The sequence below is a fragment of the Schizosaccharomyces cryophilus genome, assembly GCF_000004155.1.
Source record: "Schizosaccharomyces cryophilus OY26 unplaced genomic scaffold supercont4.2, whole genome shotgun sequence".
Lineage (NCBI taxonomy): Eukaryota > Fungi > Ascomycota > Schizosaccharomycetes > Schizosaccharomycetales > Schizosaccharomycetaceae > Schizosaccharomyces > Schizosaccharomyces cryophilus.
This window is the reverse complement of record NW_013185625.1, coordinates 383,329-405,248: the sequence shown is the minus strand read 5'-3', so window position 1 is coordinate 405,248 and position 21,920 is coordinate 383,329. Positions and strand designations below refer to the sequence as shown.

At 37.5% G+C, this 21,920-nt stretch overlaps 12 protein-coding genes across 12 annotated transcripts; 5 read left to right on the top strand and 7 right to left on the bottom strand.

Moving 5' to 3' along the window:
* The first annotated feature begins 37 nt into the window (after positions 1 to 37).
* SPOG_01716 (ribosome biogenesis protein Sqt1) lies at positions 38 to 1,403 on the top strand. The gene has a single exon (XM_013166820.1). It carries the CDS (start codon positions 70 to 72, stop codon positions 1,261 to 1,263), a length of 1,194 nt encoding a protein of 397 aa, XP_013022274.1. The 5' UTR covers positions 38 to 69; the 3' UTR covers positions 1,264 to 1,403.
* Positions 1,267 to 4,157, bottom strand: SPOG_01715 (ER membrane protein complex subunit 1). Its single transcript, XM_013166819.1, has one exon. It carries the CDS (start codon positions 4,103 to 4,105, stop codon positions 1,445 to 1,447), a length of 2,661 nt encoding a protein of 886 aa, XP_013022273.1. The 5' UTR covers positions 4,106 to 4,157; the 3' UTR covers positions 1,267 to 1,444.
* A 418-nt stretch (positions 4,158 to 4,575) lies between these two features.
* SPOG_01714 (uncharacterized protein) lies at positions 4,576 to 5,218 on the top strand. Its single transcript, XM_013166818.1, has one exon. The coding sequence runs from the start codon at positions 4,773 to 4,775 to the stop codon at positions 5,079 to 5,081; it is 309 nt and encodes a 102-aa protein (XP_013022272.1). The 5' UTR covers positions 4,576 to 4,772; the 3' UTR covers positions 5,082 to 5,218.
* A 123-nt stretch (positions 5,219 to 5,341) lies between these two features.
* SPOG_01713 (F0-ATPase subunit K) lies at positions 5,342 to 5,940 on the top strand. The gene is made up of 3 exons (XM_013166817.1): positions 5,342 to 5,523; positions 5,569 to 5,705; positions 5,756 to 5,940. Exons 1-3 carry the CDS (start codon positions 5,479 to 5,481, stop codon positions 5,778 to 5,780), a joined length of 207 nt encoding a protein of 68 aa, XP_013022271.1. The 5' UTR covers positions 5,342 to 5,478; the 3' UTR covers positions 5,781 to 5,940.
* Positions 5,837 to 7,513, bottom strand: SPOG_01712 (CAF assembly factor complex subunit C). Its single transcript, XM_013166816.1, has one exon. It carries the CDS (start codon positions 7,363 to 7,365, stop codon positions 6,127 to 6,129), a length of 1,239 nt encoding a protein of 412 aa, XP_013022270.1. The 5' UTR covers positions 7,366 to 7,513; the 3' UTR covers positions 5,837 to 6,126.
* A 148-nt stretch (positions 7,514 to 7,661) lies between these two features.
* SPOG_01711 (uncharacterized protein) lies at positions 7,662 to 8,837 on the bottom strand. Its single transcript, XM_013166815.1, has one exon. It carries the CDS (start codon positions 8,758 to 8,760, stop codon positions 8,098 to 8,100), a length of 663 nt encoding a protein of 220 aa, XP_013022269.1. The 5' UTR covers positions 8,761 to 8,837; the 3' UTR covers positions 7,662 to 8,097.
* A 14-nt stretch (positions 8,838 to 8,851) lies between these two features.
* SPOG_01710 (ubiquitin-fold modifier-specific protease) lies at positions 8,852 to 10,088 on the bottom strand. The gene has a single exon (XM_013166814.1). It carries the CDS (start codon positions 9,958 to 9,960, stop codon positions 9,337 to 9,339), a length of 624 nt encoding a protein of 207 aa, XP_013022268.1. The 5' UTR covers positions 9,961 to 10,088; the 3' UTR covers positions 8,852 to 9,336.
* Positions 10,089 to 10,411: 323 nt separating this feature from the next.
* Positions 10,412 to 11,025, bottom strand: SPOG_01709 (meiotically upregulated Mug66; the record flags this gene model as incomplete). The annotated part of the gene is made up of 2 exons (XM_013166813.1): positions 10,412 to 10,902; positions 10,962 to 11,025. The coding sequence occupies 2 exons, from the start codon at positions 11,023 to 11,025 to the stop codon at positions 10,412 to 10,414; spliced, it is 555 nt and encodes a 184-aa protein (XP_013022267.1).
* Positions 11,026 to 11,319: 294 nt separating this feature from the next.
* On the top strand, positions 11,320 to 14,699 carry SPOG_01707 (uncharacterized protein). The gene has a single exon (XM_013166811.1). It carries the CDS (start codon positions 13,502 to 13,504, stop codon positions 14,540 to 14,542), a length of 1,041 nt encoding a protein of 346 aa, XP_013022265.1. The 5' UTR covers positions 11,320 to 13,501; the 3' UTR covers positions 14,543 to 14,699.
* Positions 11,354 to 12,855, bottom strand: SPOG_01708 (Jmj1 protein; the record flags this gene model as incomplete). Its single annotated transcript, XM_013166812.1, has 2 exons — positions 11,354 to 11,457; positions 11,580 to 12,855. The coding sequence occupies 2 exons, from the start codon at positions 12,853 to 12,855 to the stop codon at positions 11,354 to 11,356; spliced, it is 1,380 nt and encodes a 459-aa protein (XP_013022266.1).
* Positions 14,685 to 18,010, bottom strand: SPOG_01706 (LAlv9 family protein). Its single transcript, XM_013166810.1, has 4 exons — positions 16,440 to 18,010; positions 16,254 to 16,362; positions 15,899 to 16,156; positions 14,685 to 15,838 (listed from the first exon to the last, which is right to left on the bottom strand). Exons 1-4 carry the CDS (start codon positions 16,490 to 16,492, stop codon positions 14,834 to 14,836), a joined length of 1,425 nt encoding a protein of 474 aa, XP_013022264.1. The 5' UTR covers positions 16,493 to 18,010; the 3' UTR covers positions 14,685 to 14,833.
* SPOG_01704 (heterotrimeric G protein alpha-2 subunit Gpa2) lies at positions 17,622 to 21,618 on the top strand. Its single transcript, XM_013166809.1, has 3 exons — positions 17,622 to 19,095; positions 19,151 to 19,615; positions 19,878 to 21,618. Exons 2-3 carry the CDS (start codon positions 19,495 to 19,497, stop codon positions 20,819 to 20,821), a joined length of 1,065 nt encoding a protein of 354 aa, XP_013022263.1. The 5' UTR covers positions 17,622 to 19,095; positions 19,151 to 19,494; the 3' UTR covers positions 20,822 to 21,618.
* The last annotated feature ends 302 nt before the right edge of the window (positions 21,619 to 21,920 follow it).

Sequence of the window (21,920 nt, the reverse complement as noted above, 5' to 3'; positions counted from 1 at the left end):
AGGAAAGGTTGATTTATTTAACAACCTGAATTTTGCAAACGTTTTCCTATATCTGAAAAGTTTTAAATCATGGCGGAAGAAGAAAATCCAGATACTTATTTACAAGAAACTGAAGTAGAAGAAGTTGTAAACCAAGATGAAAATGAAATGGAGCAAGATTTCGAGGAAAATGAAGAATTGGATCCAAATGCTGCTGGTATTCACTCAGTAATGGATCTTTCGGTTCAAGGATTTTTTGAACATAAAGACTCGGTATTCTGTGTTTCTATGAACCCTGTGAAAGTGAATCTCTGTGTTTCTGGCGGTGGTGATGATTTGGCATACATTTGGGACATCACCAATGGCGAGCAAGTTTGCCAACTGACAGGTCATAATGATTCTGTCATTACCGTAGGTTGGAGTTTTGATGGCAACTATGTTGCTACTGGTGGCATGGATGGCCAGATTCGGGTGTGGAAGACTGACTCAGGTTTTGAATTCATCACTGCTACTGAAACCACAGACGAAGTAGTTTGGTTGACTTGGCATCCTAAGGGTCTATTCCTTGCTGCTGGTTGCAATGATGGTAGCGTTTGGATGTTGAGTATGCCTTCTGGTAAGGTAGTTCAAGTTTTCTATGGCCATACTGCTCCGGTAAATGCTGGCAAATTTATTCCCCCTGGAGTTGGAAAGCGTTTGGCTACAGTTGATGATGTGGGTACTTTAATCGTTTGGAATCCAGGTACTGGTGCTACTGAATGCCGAATGACAGGTGATGATCACCGCTTTGATCCTGGTAATGCAGAAATATCTGCAGGATGGACAAGCTTCGATAGTAACGAAGATGGTAATGTCATGTTCCTCGGTGGCTCTTCCGGGAAGGTGAAAGTTGTAAACATCAACAATAGCAGCATTTTAGCTTCCTTGGAAACACAACATGAGAGCGTGGAGGCCGTCTCGTTATGTTCTACTTTACCTATTTGTGCTTGTGCTAGCGTTGATGGTACTGTTACTCTTTACGAGTCTTCCTCCTTAAAATTTAGGCGAAGTCTCCCTCATGGTCAAGCTGTTATTGACTGCGCTTTCCTTCCAAACTCACCATATCTGCTTACAGCCTGTGCTGACTGTACCATTCGTAAATGGGATGTCCGCTCCGGTCAACTCTTGGGCGAATACACTGGACATCAAGAACCTATTCTTTGCATGTCAATCACCGCAGACGGAAAACGGGTTGTCAGTGGCTCTGACGATACAGAACTATTAGTATTTAACTGTGAAAACTAATAAGGCCGTCTGTATTGATATAATTTTTTTGGTTGGATTTTGGATTTAGACAGTTCAATAACATTATGTTGGGTTACACGATAATCGAAGTTGTATTATACGGCTTTATTATAAAGCTTTATTCAATGAAATAAAAATCTAGTAAACTTTGTGTATATGTCATGATTAGAGCTTTCAAACTTTAGCTATACCATTTTGCATTTAACTGCTTTCTCTTAACCATAGGTTTGGTTATAAGAACTGTAAGCAAAATTCCGAGAGTTGTTAACGTTAATTGCTTTTTATCAAAGTACGAACTGAGCATATCGAACGGCATGCTGGGTGCTGTTCTCGTAAGAAATATGTCTAATCCCACAGCCATAACGAGAGTAGTGCTTTCAAAAGTAGAAGGCTCGGAGATCATTTTTTTAATACCATACAGTCGTTGGTCATATGAAAGAATCTGATTGTCAAAAACTGGCAATACCGGTTCATATGGTATGAACGAAGATGGTTCAGGCTTTTCGTTATGCTTATGAACCGGTCTCAATGGAGATAAGAAACTCTGAGGAATCATTCCCAATTGATTCGATGATAAAGACACCAAAATATCTCTGGACGTTATACCTTGATTTGTTGTTGTCACAGCCATTGCATTTATCAGACGATCAAAATTGAAAGACTTCGTAAAAGCAGAAGGAAGATAGTTATTATTTCCACTCTCAACAACGTCAAAGTTATATTTAACATTGGGCTTATCTCCCTCAAAGAGCTCCACTGAAACGATTTTAGTGGAAATAGTAGGAACCGCATTCCAGTAGGAGTATACAAGCCAGTTCTCGGAAAGTACAGCGTTTACATTTTCGAAATTTACAACATCGGAATGTTCGTTACGATGAAGAATAGTTCCACTGAATGTATCAATGATATAGACGGTTAGTACGTTAGGTCGGCGTGTCAAGACTGCCATCACGTTTGGGTTTAGATATTTATACATAACTTTACGATCTGCCAGGACACGCCCAAGGGAAGCGATAGTTTCATGCGGATTTCGTTGAACTGTATTAATTAAGGCTTCATCGTTTTTAAAAGGTAACTCCCATTCTGTAATAATTGTATGATCCTCAAGGATGCGGAATCCTTGCAAGATGTTATCCTTAACTTTGGTAAAAATAACAGAAGGCCTAGTTCGAAGGAAATGGTCAAACGAAACCTCGTCTCCTAAAGGAGAAACGGTATCTTGGTGCAAAGCAAAAATTAAATTATTATAATGGTCCTTTGTATTGTCAAGGAAGTAAAAATCATGCGGGATTTGAGTCTCTGATTTCTCATATATAATCGATCCATCGTTGGACTTTATAATTCTAAAAGTATAGCCATCATCAAAAATATGAACGAATGCTACTACTGATGGTTCCTGATGTTTGAATGCAGGCTTAAGTAACCAAGATTTTACGTCTTTAACATCTCGAGAGAAATCTTTTTTCCACACAATACGATCCTTCTTATTTACATCAGAGGAAATGCAGTACAGACTGCCAGTATACGTGGGTATTATGAAGTTTGTCACGAAAGCAGCATCCAAAGAACGATGTCGAGGAAACAGGTGACGAATTTTGAACAGTTGCTTAAAGTCTCTCAAATAGTGTAAAAAAGGTATCATACTCTCCCTTTCTTGACTAGCCACTGGAAGAGAGTCAGAGGACTCAGGGATGACAGGCAAGGATATAGCGTCGGCTGCATAAGCTAGTGCTTCCTCACGTTTCCATAAAAGGGCCTGGTCAGAATAGCAAAAGATCGTCCCATCCTCTAATACAACAATAATATAATTTTTTGTTTGAGATTGAAGTAATTTAAATAAGTATATTGAGCGAGTAAATGAATTCTCGATTTTCAGAATTCGTTGGGAGTCAAAATTTATTGCTTGGGAAGAAGCCGTTGTACGCAGGAAACGGTTTTCATGTGCATGGAAGCCATGGGATACTGAAGTATCCGTTCCATGCAAAAATTCATCAACCAAGACAAATTCTTCCTCCTGGAACGTGTAAACACATGTAACAAGCGACCAATCCAAATCGATGGTAATTGAGTATCCAAAAGCTTCTGTTGGAATCCGCGTCCAGCTTATTAAATGAACGTCTGTAAACAATAAGTGTGACCGCTGAGGATGGGAAAGATGAATAGCATGCACGGAGTTCTGATAACTAAACAATAGAAGCTCGCTTCTTGCGCCCAAAATTTCCGAATTAGCAGGGACAGGAAGGATTTGCTCTTCTACAGGCTGCCAATTTCCGTTTAACTGTACCAATTTGTGATTAGACTGGTCTTTGGTCAAGACATAATTCTTCTCTGAAACTGTGAGTATCTCCAAGATAGGAAAATCAAAAGAAACCTCACTTAGTGTAGCATTATTTTCTTGGAATAAGACTTTTGTGAGACTAGATGATTTAGGAACAAGGTAAACATATCCTTCATTTATTTCATATAGACTACCACCTTTAGTAGCAGAAATGTCCATCTTGGTTTCCAGTGCTCCAGTCCTTTTATTCCACACAAACAAGTCATCTTTTCCAATTGTAAGAGCGTATTGTGATTTTGTCTTGTGAACAACTGATTCTGTTTGCTCGTCAATGGCTTGGCGCCAAACAATGTCACCACTGGAAGCATCGATACGTGATAATAATCCACGTTCACTTACTGCTAAAAAAGAATCATTTTCCTCGTCAAGCTTGATATCCTTCAAACGTCCTAAAAGAGAAATACGAAAATCATAGACACCTGCTTCATCTGTGAGGACTGCAAGGTAACAAGGAAGAAAAATCGAAAAAAGAATTAAATACAAGGGCCAGAAAGGCCGAGTCATATTGAAGAAATGAAAACAATCCTGTTTTCAAAATGTTTGTTCTGTTAAAGAGGATGTGATGGAAAGGAAATAGAGAGCCGGAAGGAGAGCAGAAGCTGGAAAATGGATTTTAAGCCCTGTAACTTTCTTTTCTAGGAACACTTTTAGTTTATGAAGATGCATATTTAGCCATTGGTATTTATATTAGGCCGCCTCGAGATTCATTGTTTTCTTTCTGTTTTTGTATTCATTCCTTCGCTTACTTAAGCTTATTTTTTAGCGAAATTTTGGTTTCACAAAGACATTTGAAATGTTATTTGAATTGCTATTTTACAGTCTTTTCCATTAAACAACAGAACTATGGAAAGATAATATTCGCTATTCTTTGCGTCTTGCTTCTTCGCGATCACTTCAATATCATATAAACATTATAGTAAAGAGAACAAAGCACACAGGCAGTATAGAAGAAAAGCAAGGCACTTGGCGTTTCCCTTATTTTTCAGTCTTACTTGCTTTCATTTTCTTTTTCCTTGAAACGGGTTTTCATCTTTGGAACCGCTTTTTCAAATTGAACCGGAATTGCAAGTTAATTACCGCTCATAGTCAAGTGAAATCGTATCGTACACGCGACAGGATCCATTGACATTTGAACTTATTAAACATTGCTAAGCAAATTGAATCAATCAAAATGCATTCAAGTCAATCCAACTCTTTTAAACGCTTACAACAAGAGTCGAAAAAGCATCAACTGAAAGTTAAAAAATTACGACACCCTGAAGAAAAAAAAAAGCTTTGCAAGCTTCTTGTGTTTTATGGCTCGAAGAAGAAGTCTGCAAGGGCGTTGCGAAGGGCTTCGAAACCTGAGTTTCAGTATCTTCCTCGTCGTACCATTTTAAAGATGGAAGAACAGTTACTTACAGAAACCATCAAAGCGCGTGCATTGACTGTCATGATCTTTTGTCTTATTTCGGGACAAGTTTTGACAAATCTCTTTTAAACTCTTTCTTCCTTGACCAGCTACTTGAAACTAAATCCTGACACACATCAAACGTGTATATTATTGTATGAAACAACGATTTATCCTTTTGTTTGTCTTCCTCATAAGAGCAAAAAAAGCAATAAATATCCATATTCCTTTCTTCTACCTTATAGTGGAATTGAACTGTACAATTCCTATTCTTTAATATTTTTCCTCGTCATCTTTTATTTACTAGTGCATTCTCATTTCTTCCGTTATATAATTTAAAAATCTACTTCCGATTGCGTTATTTTTTTTAACGGAATGTTCCGACACTTTATGCCATCAACAAAGGCTTCCTCTAGTCCTTCTGAAAGGTGTCTTTCTCCTCTCCCCTCAATTCCCAGATCTTGAATTTTTAGCTTGTAAATTCTTCATGTCTGTCTACACTATTGCCGGTCGTCAATTCCAAAGCCACCAGGTTCGTTTTCTTTACCGTTCGTAGCGGCTAACGGGATTCTTGTAGCTCAGTCTTGCTGTCTTGGGATCTGTTTTTGTAGGACCCTGGGTTTATAGTAAGCTCTTTAAGAGACAAAAGGCTTTGAAAGAAGGAGAAATGCCTCCTTTGAACGCCTCCAACAAAGAAGAAGAAGCCTTTATTTTGTATGTGAGAAGAGTGAATGATTGCCAGTATACTAATTCGACTTTCTTAGGAAATACATTAAAGATCACAAGTAAACTACAAAACCTAAAACCGTAGAGAATTGTTTGTCTACTTTTTAGGATGCTTGTCTCTCTTTTCTTCTTCACATGTTACCCGCTTTCTTTACCGTAATTCTTTGTGTTTCAATAACATGTCTTTTCTTTTTCATTTGCTTGAATTTAAATTGTATTGGATGCATTCTAATCAACCTTTCTTGTCCGTAAAGTGTTTGTTTTTAACTGCCAGTGCAACCTTTCGTTGGTTATATTAGTTTCGTGGTCATCCATCATTAGAGTAGACGATAATTATTTTTCCATAAATGAACCAGCTTTTAAAGGAAATAAGAATAAATCATAAGAGAATATGCAACGACATATCTTGTTAGAGTGATACGCTGGGTTTCCAAATATGTAGCTCATTGTCATCAGCAACGGATGCGATACATTTTGAATCAAAGGGACTAAAGTCCACATCGTTGATAAGCCCCCGATGACCTGCATGAACAAAAACCAAAGGATTATCGGATTCAAAATTCCATACATAACAAAGGTCCCGACATGCACTGACTAAGGCACTAGGAGACGACCAGCTCCATGACATACTTGTAGCGCCAAACGGAGTTGCCAATGGGGAAACTTCCTTGGACGAAAGAGGCTTATTTTCCGCAACCATGGACTCAGTGTCTAATAAAGGGACTTGTAGTTTTCTGTAATCTCGCAGTTGCAACGTACTTTCCGTACCAAGTGCAAAGAGCGACGCTATATGTGGATTATGGCGAACGGAATAGACTGAGGACGGTAACTGTGCCGATTGTAAAACAGCTGAGGGAGTCCGGTTATCACACAGAAGAGCGCTTCCATCGTCACCTGCGGCGATGTAAAGATTTTCGTGAAAAGGATTATATTCTACATCGTTCACGGCAATAGCACGATTATGATAAGAAGAAACAGGGAATAATACATTAGAACTTTGTGAAAACGCTTGCAAATCCCACTCTAAAACTTTAGAATCATTTGCAGCCGTTAACAGCTTGCCGTTGCACTGACGGTTCCAGGACACCCCAAAACCCTCTGCTTCATGTCCCTGAAGATGAACGTTAGGACAAAAATCCTCAGCGGGCATGGATGTGTATTTTGTGCGATCAAAAACATATACCTCACCACAAGAGCTGAAACTTGCAATAATATTGGGGTTCTGAGGCATGTGTCTTGCTCGGTTAACATCACCATTGTGCATAATTCTTTGAATTAACTGAAATCGACATGGATGTTGCGGACTGTACCCGCCTAGTTCTCCCAACTCTTCATTATAATGTTTTACAGGATCCAAACTCGTCCGCTCTGCATCTGGTAAATCAATATCTGCCAACTGCAAGTAATTTGGAAATCCTTCCGCGGCATGTGTTCCCAAAAGTAAGCGGTATTTATCAATGGGTTTCTCATTCGATTTCTCCACAACTGAAAGCCACTCGATGCTCAAAGACGGCCATAATAGCGTCCTCGTGACCAGGAGATCATACAGAAACCGCGAATTTTTCTTCCAATGAAAATAGTTTTCATCAACCTGATTTTCCAAGAAAGAAATTCCTTCCAAACGAGTTGCATCTGACTCGCTTTGCATTGCGACTCTTGTATATTGTTCTCAAAATAAGATGAAGCAACCTCCTTAGTTTTTCCTGTTCTTTATTTAATTATTATAAACCATTCAAACTACGCCTTCTATTCTGGTCGCTTTTCCAAAACGCGTCTTCAGCTGTAAACAAACATTTGGTTCGTGCTTGAATTCCTTTCACAGTGTAATGGGGTTTGCAAAGTGCATAATTCGTTTTAACGAGGCCAAAGGAATTACAGTGCAATTTAGCTAGGATGGTTGGTAGGAATGGAATAATATGCTTACTTGTAAAGTTTTAATAGAAATTGGGACATTAAAAACGAATGATTGTTTATTAATAGAAGACGAAGAATACTTGATATGTGATACTTTGGAGTTGAAGAACTCTCAGCCCTCTTCTCATCGACGGCTCCACCAAAGGATCCTTTATTAAGCAATTTCGATTGCAATAAACAGATGCTAGGGTGAGTCTTCTTCTACAAAATAAAATATAAGGAGTAGAGAGGTAATGGGTGAATTTCCATATAAAACCGTGTTGGCTGATGAAACCGTATGTAAGTGAATAAGTTATGCAAAAAGCAATAGGATAGCGGAAGGGAAGATAAAGAATGCAAGTAAGTGAATAATGACAGGAGAGAGGATCGTTGTTGAGCCTTTTTTCAGGACAAGTAGGAAGAAATTAACGGTAACGGTAGTTAAGAATGCAATGCAAAAAAGAAAATAGTCGAAAAGATTCCATCATTATGCAAGTTCTTCTACAAGTGCCATAGGAACTCTTTGCTTTATACTATTATTGAAAAAATTGCGACCATAATAGTTCTCGTCTCCAGCAGCAATTGCTTGTTCCAAGTATTTTTGTTCGTTCCATCGAGCAGAGTCGTGAAAACGAGTCCTTGGGGCCCCTAGGTATCCAAGGATGCGCATACAGGCACTAATTAAATACACTCCTGCGCAAAAGAGAATCAATCCTGCTGAAAAGGGTTTCCAAGAAAAGAGTTTCCATGGCTGGTGAAGTAGCAGCCCAGAAAATGAGTACTCCAAACGATAGTTCAAGGAACAACTTTGGACAATTGGTTCTAACGCATGAGCATAGTAAACTTTACAATGCACACCGTAATCGGCAACATGGACATAATCAGACATTTGAGGCCAAGAGCAAGACCATTTCAAATCTAATGGAGAAATGTTCAGTTGATTGTGCTGACAAATGGCATAATTGGCTTGGTAGTCCTCACAAGCCGATCCTGAGCATACAAGTCTTGGAGTTTGATTGCTCGTGTCTTTAGGATTTGACAACGAAAACTTTATAGCCTGAATTCGATCTAAAGAATGTGAATATGCAAACGTGTTTCCACTATAAAATACTAGGAATAATAATAATACAAACGATGAAAAGAGGGACATGGCGGAGAGCTGGTTGTTTACTACTGCATGACTGGAGCTTATTGTTCAAATGTTTCGGTAAACTCGGAGTACTATAGAACGAAGACACCGAATTCTCCGAAATAAAGTAATGTTGAGAATACGCTTTCAGAATCTATTTACGCAGTATATAATAGTTGAAAGAAAAAGTAAGATGAAAACCATTAAGAAGAAATTACTTTGTACAATGGATTTTTAAACGCAAACCCATAACGGTTCATACGACATGCATTGTTTACATAAACATAAACAATACAGGTAAACAATGCAAAGACGGTAGAGAACGAACATGTTAGCAAACAAAAAAGATAGAAAAGAGTTCAATGAGAAATAAAGATAACTTATTATTGAATAAATAACGGACATGAAAGGATGTATACAGTTTAATTTTTCTTTTTCAATCAGGCCGCTGTGCTCTTATAGTATGTGACAATTTGCTCGAATTTTTAAAAGTCAGATATTCTCATTGAACGAATTTGCTTTCTTTCCTGAATACTTTCCAAAAACAAATCTTCCTTCACGTACAGGACTTGATACTGACGATTGCGAAACACTTTTTTATTCATCAGCATTCGTTTCATGGTATCTTGCTCGAGTCCGAAAGATTTTTTTTTTCAAAGACTGATGGCAGTCAGGATCAAAAACAATCAAACTCTTTAATGAATCGCAATAGCCAACGACCGTAACAGAGTGCCCCTCAGTTTGAAGATAGCAAGGCGATACATGGCGTTTATTTTTTAAAGGATTTTCAAAATGGTCTTTAAAGAACAAGAAAAGTGCGTCTACTGCTGAAGATCGATTGCGAAAATCAAAATCTACGAGACCAACATTTAGCATAAGACCCGTCATCAACGTGTAAACTTCAGTGGCGCCGATCCAAGTTCCTTCCAATTGGGTACCGACTTGCTGATATCCATCAACATCAATTCCCTTTTTCCAAGCATTCAGTAGATGTTTCCTCAAATCCGGGAGATCATATTTGTAATGTTGAGTTTCAAACCAGTCATTATATGAAGTTTGTAACCAAGAAAACAACATCTGAATATTTCGCCAACCACATCCCCAACCATAATCAATATGTTTCACTGTTGAAAAAAAGTATACATCTCCGGAAGCTAGAAAAGCATCATTAATGTTTGCATTCACGAATTGCTGCTGAATGTCACACAAAGAATAGCCCATTATACAGAATATAAATTAGGTTTTGCTTGAATTTGGGCAGTTATTTATTGAATTCGATAATAACGACCAAACTTTTTTTTTTAAAACTCCCCGCCATGTACTAGCTTCCCTAGTGTAGTAAAGGTTCTTTCAGAGGGAGTATAAACGAACGAAGTTTTATTGAAGAACTTTTGCTGGATAGAAGTAGAGGATATCATAAAAAAAAAAAGAGAAATAAAAATGAAAAATTAAAAGTAAAACATTATCGTAGAGAACAAGAATGAAAGATCATGTTTTTCTGAAACAGAAAAAAGTATCAAATATTAAGGGGAAAATAAAATTAGGTCATCAATAAATAAAAATATTCATCTCCAATAGCAGAATTTGTTTTATACGGTGAACAAATAACTCATAAAGTGAGGTGAGAACGTTGATGGTATAGAATAAAAATGTATGGGCAATTTTGAAGATGTCAATCACTTCCGCTGATATTTTCAATAATCATTCGTTTCAATAAAGACCCCCAGCCTTCAGTAGACGTTGGAATGACTATTTCATACGGATAATTTCCAGAGTCTGCTGCGACTGGGGGAAGGTAGGAAAGGCTACGTAGGTTGACAGCCTGAACGATTTGTTCCAATGCACATTCCAAAGATGTAGAAGATGCAGTATAAGAGTCCTTTGACTCGGTAATCATTACATTGACGAGCCACTGCTCCCACGGATTTACTGTGCCTGTTCCAAACCATGACTTCTTAGGTAATCTCTCATAAAAAAGAAGCATCATTTGTGAAGAAGCTCCGTGTTGGTTTGGAATTCCATCCACGAATTCTGCAGCCTTATTGGTAAGAGTCTCGTCCAACTGAGTGTTTCCTAATGTAGGAACTGTAACTTCTAACATGTCTACAGTCTTTGATATCACGGTAGAAAATTGCCTATGAAAGAGAATTGTACCTAAGACCCCTAAAACATAAACCGTTAGCTTGTATTCTTCCTCTGAATAGACAGTCATAGATATATACCTTTGACAGCTTCCGCGGCATATTTATGGCCTACGGTCAAGTCTAATGTGACAGAATTGGTCATCTTAATATCAGTTCTATGTCCTGGATTCAATTAAATACCAAGAGGTGGTTAAAAGAGTTAGGTTCATTATGGGACATATCTGAAGTCATATGTACCTCAACAAACACTCTGAAAGAGATGTAGCCAGTTTTGATATATAGAGAACTACTGAATGCTCCAAAGAATGCATTGACTTGAAGAATGAATGAATCTGTAATACAACGATGTATTTCTACGTGAATGAACTGAAAAGAAGTGGATTAGTGATAAATGACACTTACACTTCAGCTGTCGATAGTAATTATTAATAAAGATAAGTTTTAAAAGGATTCTATGGATTTTGAAAATTTCAAGATCCCGGATCTACCAAAACTTGATATTTCTTGTCAAGCTCAAATTTGGTATCTTCTCTAAGGGAAATATGCACAGAAAGTGATATGAGGAAAGGGATATCTAAAATAAAAAATAAATCTAACTCTGTATCTCTTCTAGAAGTGAAAGGAAGTTGGTCGGAATCGACTGTGTTGTTTCTTCATTAGAACAATATGCCTTTTTAAACAGTTGTATTAGAATACTTTTTTCCCATGACCAAGGAGGAATGCATTTTGGAAGAGGAGGAATCGATTCTGAGGATTGAAGAGGCGATGCACGAGACGAGTCAATAGCTTGTCTTCGTTGTAAATGAAAGGACACCATCGACCAAAAACGTTTCCAATTCCATCCATAGTTAGCTTCTACTACCTCCGTTACAACTTCTGAAAATCTTTCTTTTGAAACGATGCCGTCATCCAGCAAATCCCGAAGGGACGCAGACGTTGCCTCATACTGTTTTTGAAGAGCCAAATGCATTTGTAAGATGCAGGAAGCATTGCACCAATTATGATTGATGGATAGTGTAGTGCCAATGTTCAATACTTGATGGTACCATCCACTGGGGACGAAGACTGTTTGGCCTGGAAACTGAAACAAAATCCGCAAATTCCCACGAATTTCTTTGAAAGATTCCTCCTCGAGAAGGCTTCGTTGGGAGATCCAGGATGGCAACCCTTCATCCTCGAATTTACTTTGAAGATACTCTGCATCGGACGGAGCAATGAAAATCCAGCATTTTACACCGCATAAGTTGACGGACACGGAGTGGCTTTCATATACATCTTTATGCAAAGGTGTTGTTGTTAAATGACTCCCAATGTAGGCAAAACGAAAATCATCATTTTCTTGGTGAATTGTGTATGCATTGAGCCAATCATCCACAAACAAATCAGGCGTTTCGTAAGGTATAGGGATAGATGGATTCCGAAATAAATGCATATCTTTGGGATATATACTTTTTAAATTGCAAGAGTCTTCGGATGTTGGCAATGACATTGATCGCAACATCTCGTCCTCTTCTTGAAGTTTTTGCAGCGCTTTCCCGAGTTGAACAGTTTCACGCTTTTGACCGCCGTACTTGTCTTTTTGAGTACAATATGCCAAGGGTACCTCAACTTCCCCGTACACTTGCTTTAGGTGCACATAGTTGGGAGAAAGTAACAAATCCTGAAGAGCTTCCTCTTCATTAGTATAATACTGTTTACTAGCTTCCAATAAGCATTCCCATAAATTATCCGAAAAAAGGTCGTTATGCGAAACAGCTTTAGACCGAAGAAACTCAAGCCCCTTTGGTAACTGTCTTTCTTCACGATTTTCAAAAATGTCCTGTTGAGATCGATGAACCCACCTTTTTCGAGCCTCCCAATTTGCAGTCAAATTTTTTCCAATCAACACAGGAACACATGGTTTTAAGTATCTCTCTAAAAACGTTGAATATGGACAATCCTCAATATACTCGATAGGATTCAACTTGTACATCATAGCTGGACCGACCTCAGCAAACCAGATGAACAACCCCGTCTTATAGTTGCTTGTGGTAGTACGCAAGTGGTATAAATGAACCGATCTTTTTGCTAATCGTCAAGGGCCCTTGAAAACGCTACAGCAATGTGCAAAGGAAGAGCTTTTGATTTTTTATCTTTGTTACTAGCTGATTCTCCGACTTTAAATTTCGTTTACAATCAGATTTTTGAAGCCCAAAAATAAAGAAAAGCAAATATCTACGAAAGCGAATACTTTTTAAAAATGTTTATTAATCATACAGGTGATTTTAAACTGCAAAAATTTCGAAGCTGAAAAAAAATAAACTTTCGTTAAAGCTAAGCTTGTTGTTTCAATGAGGTATTTGGTACCTGGGGCAGATTCGCCAATTGTTCGCGAATATGACGTACAGTTCAATTGGGAATATCGAGATTTGATGCAAAAGTTTAAGAAGCAATAAAGAGACAGGCGTCGTCGGCGGAACCAGACGTATGAATCATAAGTGGATGTGGCGATCGAACTGATAACACAGTTAAACAATTGACATTGATGGAATTGCTTCGTCATTGTTCCTACATGAAAGGTATATATGGGAACGTTCCATCATGCTAAAGATTAACGACAAAGTTTAACTTAACACATAATGAGTTCTTTTACAGGAAAGTCAAGTGAAATGGCCTCAAAGGCCAAAAAGTACATGTCAAGCCCAGGTTCTGTTCAGAACACAGACCAAAACTTTAGTAACCAAGAGCAAACTAGAAGCGGCGGAAACTTTGACAACCGTTTTTCAGATGAGGAACGTGGTTATAGCAATGCTGATCAAAGTGCAGCTCCCGAGTATTCTCACCCCTCTCAAGGAGATCCTTACAGCGGACAAACAGCTGACACCAAGCGTGGCTTCTCTTCTCAAAGAAGTGGTGGTAGAACCGATTACGGTAACCCTCGTCAATCTCAAGGTTACACACAGAGTACTGAATATGGCGGTGACCAAGGTGAAGATTATGGTCGAAATTACGGAGGTAGTGGTGGCTCTTATGGATCCACTGGTGGTGCTTCTGCAGGTGATTACGGTACTTCTGGTGACTACAGTACTTCTGGTGACTATGGTGGCGGAAATCGCACAAGCACCTATAATGCTGGTAATCAGGATGTTTATAACAGAACCAGCTCTTTGGGTGATGAAAATCAATATGGCCGTACCCAATCTACCAGCGGAGCTAGTCAAGGTAATTACAATACAACTGGAGACGAGGCCAGTTACCAAACTTCTGGAAACCAAGGCAAGTACGCTCAATCAGGCAACTTGGGCGAAGAAGGTCAATACGGATCTAGGGCTACCCAACACCAACCTTCTAGTGGATCCAAATCTGAAGGTTACAATGCCGGTAGATACACGACGGATCCCAATGCTGCCTCTAGCAGGGCAGGAGGTGCTGACCAAGCTGGTCAAAACTTGACACAGAGCGGTGGTCAGAGAGTAAATCAAGCTGAATCCACTGGCCGACATGGCGTTCAAGGTACTAAATCGCAGGCCCAAGATTTGGGCAATGAAGCGCAACAGCATGCTTCATTTACCTCGAAAATGAAGGGAAGCATGGAGAAGATGTTTGGTAAAATGACTCGCGATGAAGAACTAGTCCAAAAAGGCGAGAATATGAAGACCGGCGGCGGTGGGCGCTTGTAAATGTTTTCATAATCGATACCATTAATGCTGATGATAACGTTATGTCTCTGAAAAGTTTATGACAAAAAGGTGAAAATGATTTTTTTTTAATTTGTAAAAAGAGAGATTGTATGTATGAAAACAATTGGAAATGAAATGTTTTTGGATGAATTATAAATTATTGAGTGGTAGCCGTAAGTATAATTGAACAGTATTAGCGAAATTCGTCATGAATCATTTCAATTTATTTAAACTACAAGTAGACATTTTTAAATTAAGGAAAAAAACCAAAAGAAAAATGTAATGTAACAATTAACGGTCATTATAGGAAGCCGATGAAGAGGGAGGTGGATGGGTTAAAGTTTTATTCATATGTAAATTGCGAATGGATGAAAAAAGTCCTGAAAATCTCGTTGAAATATTTTGTGGTCGGGTTAGACTGTAAGGATGTTGTGCTAATACGACGTCAAACATGTCGTCGTCAGCAATAACATTCCATATATCATAGGTAGTCGTCTTCATCCACTCAAGCAGAAAAGGTTGACCGTAATCAGATATACAGTCGGTGGAAGGTAGAGAATGATATTTCTGCAGCTCAGTTTCATCTCTAGACTGCAGAAAAGAATAATATTTAACAGTAGATAAAAACCCAAATATATATGCATCAAATTGTGCCCGTAGCCATTCATTACTTCCTTCATATTCCGGTAATGATTTTTCCTGTTGAGAAGAAATTGTGGAAAGGATATCGTCCATCCATCTTTTATCGGCTCGTGTGAGATTGGCAATAGGTTTGATCGAAGGATCTTCATAACAAATTTCTTTTGTGTCCGCACGAACTACGACATCAGCCATTTTGTTTTGATTCAACATAATGAGAGTGTTTGTGGTTCCAGCAAGCCAGCTTTCTGTAGAACTCGATTCCAAAACATGCACCTGTTGCAAAGGTGTATAAGGGGAAAACATGCTTTTCTTTCCGAAAAGAATTAGTGGAAAGCCAAGGTACGCCATTAAGGAGTGTTTATCGCTTGTTTTCAAAGAGGATGGCTTGGAAAGGGTTGTTTCGAGATAGTTTGAGGACGGATCAGCAGAATCATGCAGACTGGATAGCAAATTTGGGATGAGAGACAAGAGAGAATACTGCGATTCTCCCAATCGTTCGGCAACCCGATCGTAAACAAGAACTTTTTTTCCTAAAAGAACGAGTTTCAGCAGTACGAGAGCATTTTGCTTCCAACGCAGAAAAAAATCTTTCCTATCTACTCCTAGTGATACTTGCAGTTGAGGACCTTTGTTGACTAAACTTTTGTAAAAGTCCTAAATATCGATTTCGTTAGAAAGTAATTGTATTTTAGCAACATTTGATAGTATTCATACTTGAAGAATGGACAAATCGGAAAAGTCATGTTGGGAAAAATAGGCATCGGTCACGATTTCCAAATTGTCTTTGATATGACCAAATTGAGGAGTGGAAAAAATGAGCACAACTGCTTTTTGAATGCTAGGTCGAGTTATATCCGAAGGAAGGTTTTTGACATAATTGATACTTAGCTGACGACTGCAAGCCAACCCAAAGGCTGTAGATTGTTGTGGATCAGGATATGGTAAAGTGAAGTATACAAAATCTTTTTCTTTCTATAGAGCAAACTCTGTTAGAGAAAAATGAAAACATAAAGGAAATAAACAAGAGGGAAAGGCATTGTTGTACGAAGACGATTGAAGCAAAACTTACCAGATGAGCGCCGTCAGGTAAAGACAAAAAGGGCAGAATGGACCATTCTTTCGGTAGTTCTATTGACTGTGGAAATACATGCTCAATTTCAGGACCTCGTAAATGATGACTATGGAGATATGATGTTAGAAGAGACGAAAAAAGAGACCGACCGGATAGAAAACGAGCAAAGTCATTGCTACTTACAAATCTACGGTAACCATGCAATAGAAGCTGGATGTAGTTATAAAATCATCCATGACATGAATTCTGAAATTTGATAGCAAACAGAAGAAGGTCGCTTCTTAAATACGTCGTGAGAAGCCTTGTTTCCGATGAGCTTATAAGGCGGATTTCACGAAAAGAGAGTCCAAAAAGAATTCAAAAAGAAAGAAATAAAAAGAAAAAGAAAGAAAAGGAAAGGATAAAAAAAAGGGGCAAAAGAAGGAGGAAAAATAAGAAGCAAGCGCTTTATAAGAATAGCATCCTGTGCTCCTTTGGAAGAGGTTACAAGGTGTAGTGGTAGTAGGTAGTAATCGTGGTAGTACTAACTGATCGAAAAGTGGATTCAGTAGGAAAAGAAAAACGAAAGGAAAAAAGTCATAAAAGGAGAAAAATCTGCTTGATACGCTCGTTTTCTTTCATCTTGTTCCCAGCGATCTCTGTCTGAGACAAGGAATGCGTTACGAAACCTTTTCTTTGTTATAAGATTAAAAACAAAAAATTAAATGGAAAATCAAACGCCTTGGTTCAGGGATCTGTAGGCGCCTGTTCGTCACGGGAAGAATAGTATTGAGTATGAATGGGAATGAGTGGAATATCTAAACAAGCTATTCGGTGCAAACTTGAAGTTTGTTTGGAATTTGATTTACTAACAAGTAGCAGTACTGTCCTCTAGATAGATTAGAAAAGATGTAGAGAAACGTTCACTCGTTCGACCATTGAAGGTATAGCTGGAAACAATTAGACGCTATTAGCTCTTCTAACAAGTGATCTATTTCATTCTTGTGTATGTATGTGAGTGTGTGTATCCGTATATCTTTTCATTCGTACAAACTTGTATCTTCACTTTTTTACTTTATGATTGTTTACTTTCGTCGTATAGCAATACACTCCTTAGTGTTATCTTTCGCGGCAGGATCCTCACACCATATTATTGTGTGTTTCGAGAGCAACAAACAAGTAAATCAATAGACCAACCTTTTCAATTGATCCTAATTGATCATCCATTGCATACGTGCTCCATTTTTTATTGTTTGTTTACTTCGTATTAGGCGACAATTCCTTAACGATCTGCTGTATCAACAATCATACTAACGCGGTATCCTACTGTGACAGAATAGGTCTTTTACTGCCTGTTTGAAACTCTCTTATGAATTATAATTCCTACGCATGGTTGAAAAAATGAGATAATCCATAGCGAATTGGATCACTCGAGCAGAGAATGAATTTAACTCGAGATGAAATAGAGACTTTGTGTGAAAGATTTTCGTTGCATGGACCAATTTTTCTATAGCAAAAAGACAGATATTTTTAACTCACAGGTGAGTGTATCTGTTGTTATTTGAATTTACGTTTCCCTTCTATAAACTCCATCAATCACGGCAAGTTTGTGGCGTATCGATAATTTCATAGATGAGAAGAATACAATTGTTTATTGCTTCCTGTTGGTGCTTTTATTGAAATTTCGTCACTTACTATCTATGGCAACGGCTCCCTAGAAACTACTCTCTTCTACTACCAACTACATTTTTTATGGATAAACAAGTTTCTTTAGCTTAGCCGTTTGAAGGTTTAGTTGGAAACCTTGGGACTATATATAATATAGTTTTCCTATTTAGATTATCTAATAATTAAGGTTCAGTGCGGATACAAGAACCAATGGTGTTTTATTAATAACCTAAATTCCTATTCCGAGTTATCTTTATTTATTTTAATGGTAGTAACGTTATAATTGTATGCTCTCTAGTAGAATAGCTGTAGAGAAGTATTGAATAATATTACAGTTGTCTAGCTACAAAGGAGCAAATGCATAAGCTTCTTCCCTCCATAAAGAATGAATGTGATTGAGTGTCAATTTTTTCGACTCGGTACGGAATAATGGTTTTCCGAGTCCTGCGGAGAAGAAAGGTTTTTTTTTTTTATTTTTACCATTCTATTCATTCTTCAACTCTTTCTTTCCAATGAATTCCTCTTCCTAACAACCTTCTCGTATTCTAGATATCCACCGCCTGCCCAACGATTTAATATGCCTCTAATTTGAGTAGAATTCTGCTTCCTTTATCCTATGAGGTGACTTCTAACTCCATTCTATATGCTTCATTTTATATGGACACACACTTTTGTCTTCTTGAATGTTTATTTGTTTATGTTTATTTCCGTTAATATGAACAAACTTTTACCTTCCTTTCGATACACCCTCACTAAGTAGCACCTATACCCCAACCAAACCGGTTTGTTACCTTTGATTTTGTTACTTAGTTGATAAACATCGTGCGGTATTTGCTTATATCTTTCTTCTCTATGAGGGATTCCTTTATCATTTATTTTTTGTTCCTTTCTTCGTCTATTTTTTAGGATTTTGCGTTCCTCGGGGCCGAAAATGAACTAAAACAAACGAACCTTTTTTCTTTCATTGGATGCCCTACCCTTCCCTCTTTTCCAATGAACCCCTCTCCACTTGAACCCCTCTTCTATATAATTCCGGCAATGAAAAATTCATGACGTAAGGAACATAAATAAACTAGCAGCCATTGCCGCCTTTTCATTTTTCACTATATACCTCATTTTTTTTTTCTTATTTCTTTTAGGAAACAAAAGTTCAAAGTAGATTCGTGATTTTATTCAGTTTCTACCGGTTTTCGTATGTAAAGAAGCCAACCGCATTAAGGAGCTGTTTAATAACAAATTCTCTTTAGGGAGTTACTTTATATTTTCCTGTTTCTAAAATAAACACAAACCGGTGGATTTTATTACCTACGTGTGCAGCAGGATTGGAATATTTTCAGCTACGGATCTTTTATTGACTGTAATTCCCCTCTATCACACTACCAAGTACCTTGCTGTACTCTATTTACCTACTTGACCTATTTGACAGTAGGGGTGTGTTTGTGTGGTTTGCGCGAGACCAACGTTAAGCATACTTCTGTTTCTCCTATCCCTTTTTACCTGTTCATTCCTCATTTGCATTTGGACCGCCCAGGGGTCGAGGAAAGGAAATTAGAACACTTTTTTTTATTGTTCTTCTTGTTTGGTATTCAAAATGGTTATGATTGGTGGTCTCTCCAAAGAAGGAGATGCTCGAAAAATTAGCAATAAGATTGAAAAGCAGATTGAAGCACAACGGAAAAAGAATCGGAAAACGTACAAAATTTTATTACTAGGTAAGTAAAGAGACAAAAAAGGCTTGAAACTTTCTGCAAACTCGTGCGATCACCGCGCTTGTTAGTTGTGGTTATGTTTGAAAAGAAATCAAAAAGTCATTGCCGTAAGAATATTTTATAATTATGCCAAGCTTTTTACGAAAAAGCTTCGGTTACGTTTGCTTTGATTTTTTTCTAGCTTTGTTCTTTTGGTTTCGTTGTCTTGTCTACAGTAGAAATGATTTGATATACAAAATGGTTGACTTTTTACTAACCGACAAAGGCGCTTCTGATAGCGGTAAAAGTACCATTAGCAAACAAATAAAAATTTTAAATTCGAATGGATTCAGTCAGGAGGAAATCATGTCTTTTATCCCAGTTATCCGGCGGAATTTACTGGATCCAGCAAAAACGCTCATAAAACTCGTTAGGAATGAGGAAATTCCTTTGGATCCTTTAAACATTCACAATTGTGAAATCATTGAAAAATTCATTCCTAATCCTGGTGAGCTGGTATCCTTGGATTTCGGAAAAGCCATTTCTGACCTCTGGTCCGTCAACAATATTCGAAGGTGTATGTATCGGAATGACTCTTTTCTTATAGATTCAGCCCCCTATTTCTTTTCAAGGGCAAATGCCATTTGCAGTCAAGACTACGTACCTACAATTGACGATATTTTGCATTCCAGAAACTCCACCATGGGGATTTCTGAAATTTCTTTTGGCATAGACCATTTACAAGTCCGTATGTTTGACGTGGGTGGACAACGGACGGAGCGAAGGAAATGGATCTACTGCTTTGAAAATGTCAATTCTATTATATTTTGTGTTTCCCTTAATGATTTTGATAAGAAGCTTTATGAGAGACATGTCGCCAACCGCAACCGATTACTGGAAAGTATCGGTCTTTTTGATTCCATCATTAATAGCCAATGGTTCGTTCAGTCTTCCATTATCCTTTTCCTCAATAAGTTTGATTTGTTTCGCAAAAAGTTGGAGTACGTTCCGTTTATTGATCATTTCCCTCAATACGCTGGCAAAAACTCTGTGAAAAGCGTCACCAAATTTATTCTTTGGATGTTTGTAAACCCCAGCGTCAACCGACAAAAGCATAATATTTACCCTCACATAACAACTGCCGTCGATACTTCCAATATTAAGGTTGTATTCGCTGCCGTGAAAGAAACCATTTTACAGCATAGCTTAAAGGAAGCTGGAATGTTTTAATCTCTTTTTGTTACATATTCGTGCACAGTCTTTCTACATCTTCCTTGTCACGCTAGATTATGTTTTTCTTTTTATGTTTTTCTTAATTTTTTTTTTTGTTTCTTTTTCTATTTAAGGCGTTCGATTGATTCCTTCGCAAGTTTTTGGTTGTATTTATTCATCACATAAATGACCTTGATTTGAGAATCTACATGGTGAGTTTCTTGAGATTGATGATTCGGTGGATTTGTTATGTTGTATTGAACGCCCATACTATTTGAACAAAATTACATTTGCTAAAACTTTTTATGTTTCCCAATCTCTTTCCAAATGGATTGTTGTTTCTTCAGCTTATTTGCTTACTTTTGTGTCTTATTTTTTTTTTTTTTTTTATTTTTTTAGCTTTCTTTCCCAAATTTCTATGGACCCTATAATAATGAAGCAGAAGAGACAAAAGGATGAAGACTACTTATTGGGAATGAGTGTTTTCATCCGCTAATTTTTCTTTTCTCTAAAAAGGTTAATTGCTTTTGCTAATAATGCCTATTAATGTCACATAATTCCTCGTAATAGCAATTGGAGCCTCAAAAATATGATATAAAAAGAAATGCCTTTACATTCTTTTTTGCGCAAGGCATTATCCTCGTATCAAAATATGATTACGCCCGAGTGTTCTCTGTATTTTTTAGTCTACTCTAATAAAAAAAAACTCAGCTACTGATACTATAAAATCTAGCACATTTTCTATTTCGCTGTTATGAAAGAAATACATTTATTTTGCTTATGATAGATAGACTGTATACTGTGTTTATTGAAAGGTTAAAATCAAACTGTCCTGTAAAACAGATTGAGACTCCATAAATAGTAAAAGGTCAAGTTATTAGTAACCGATTCATTGTCAAGCATATTTATTAAAGAACCATACAGAAAAAAAGAACTTTGTTTACATCGGCCTATTGATATTTTCCATGGTAAAATGACATGAAATTCTTGAACATTGATCTTACCACAATCTTTATCCTTCGAGGCAGCAACAACTAAATAAAGAAAACAAATTGTGTATTTTATATAATAAATTGCCCTACAAAGAACAAATATCCTTTAGTTTGCTGAAACATCA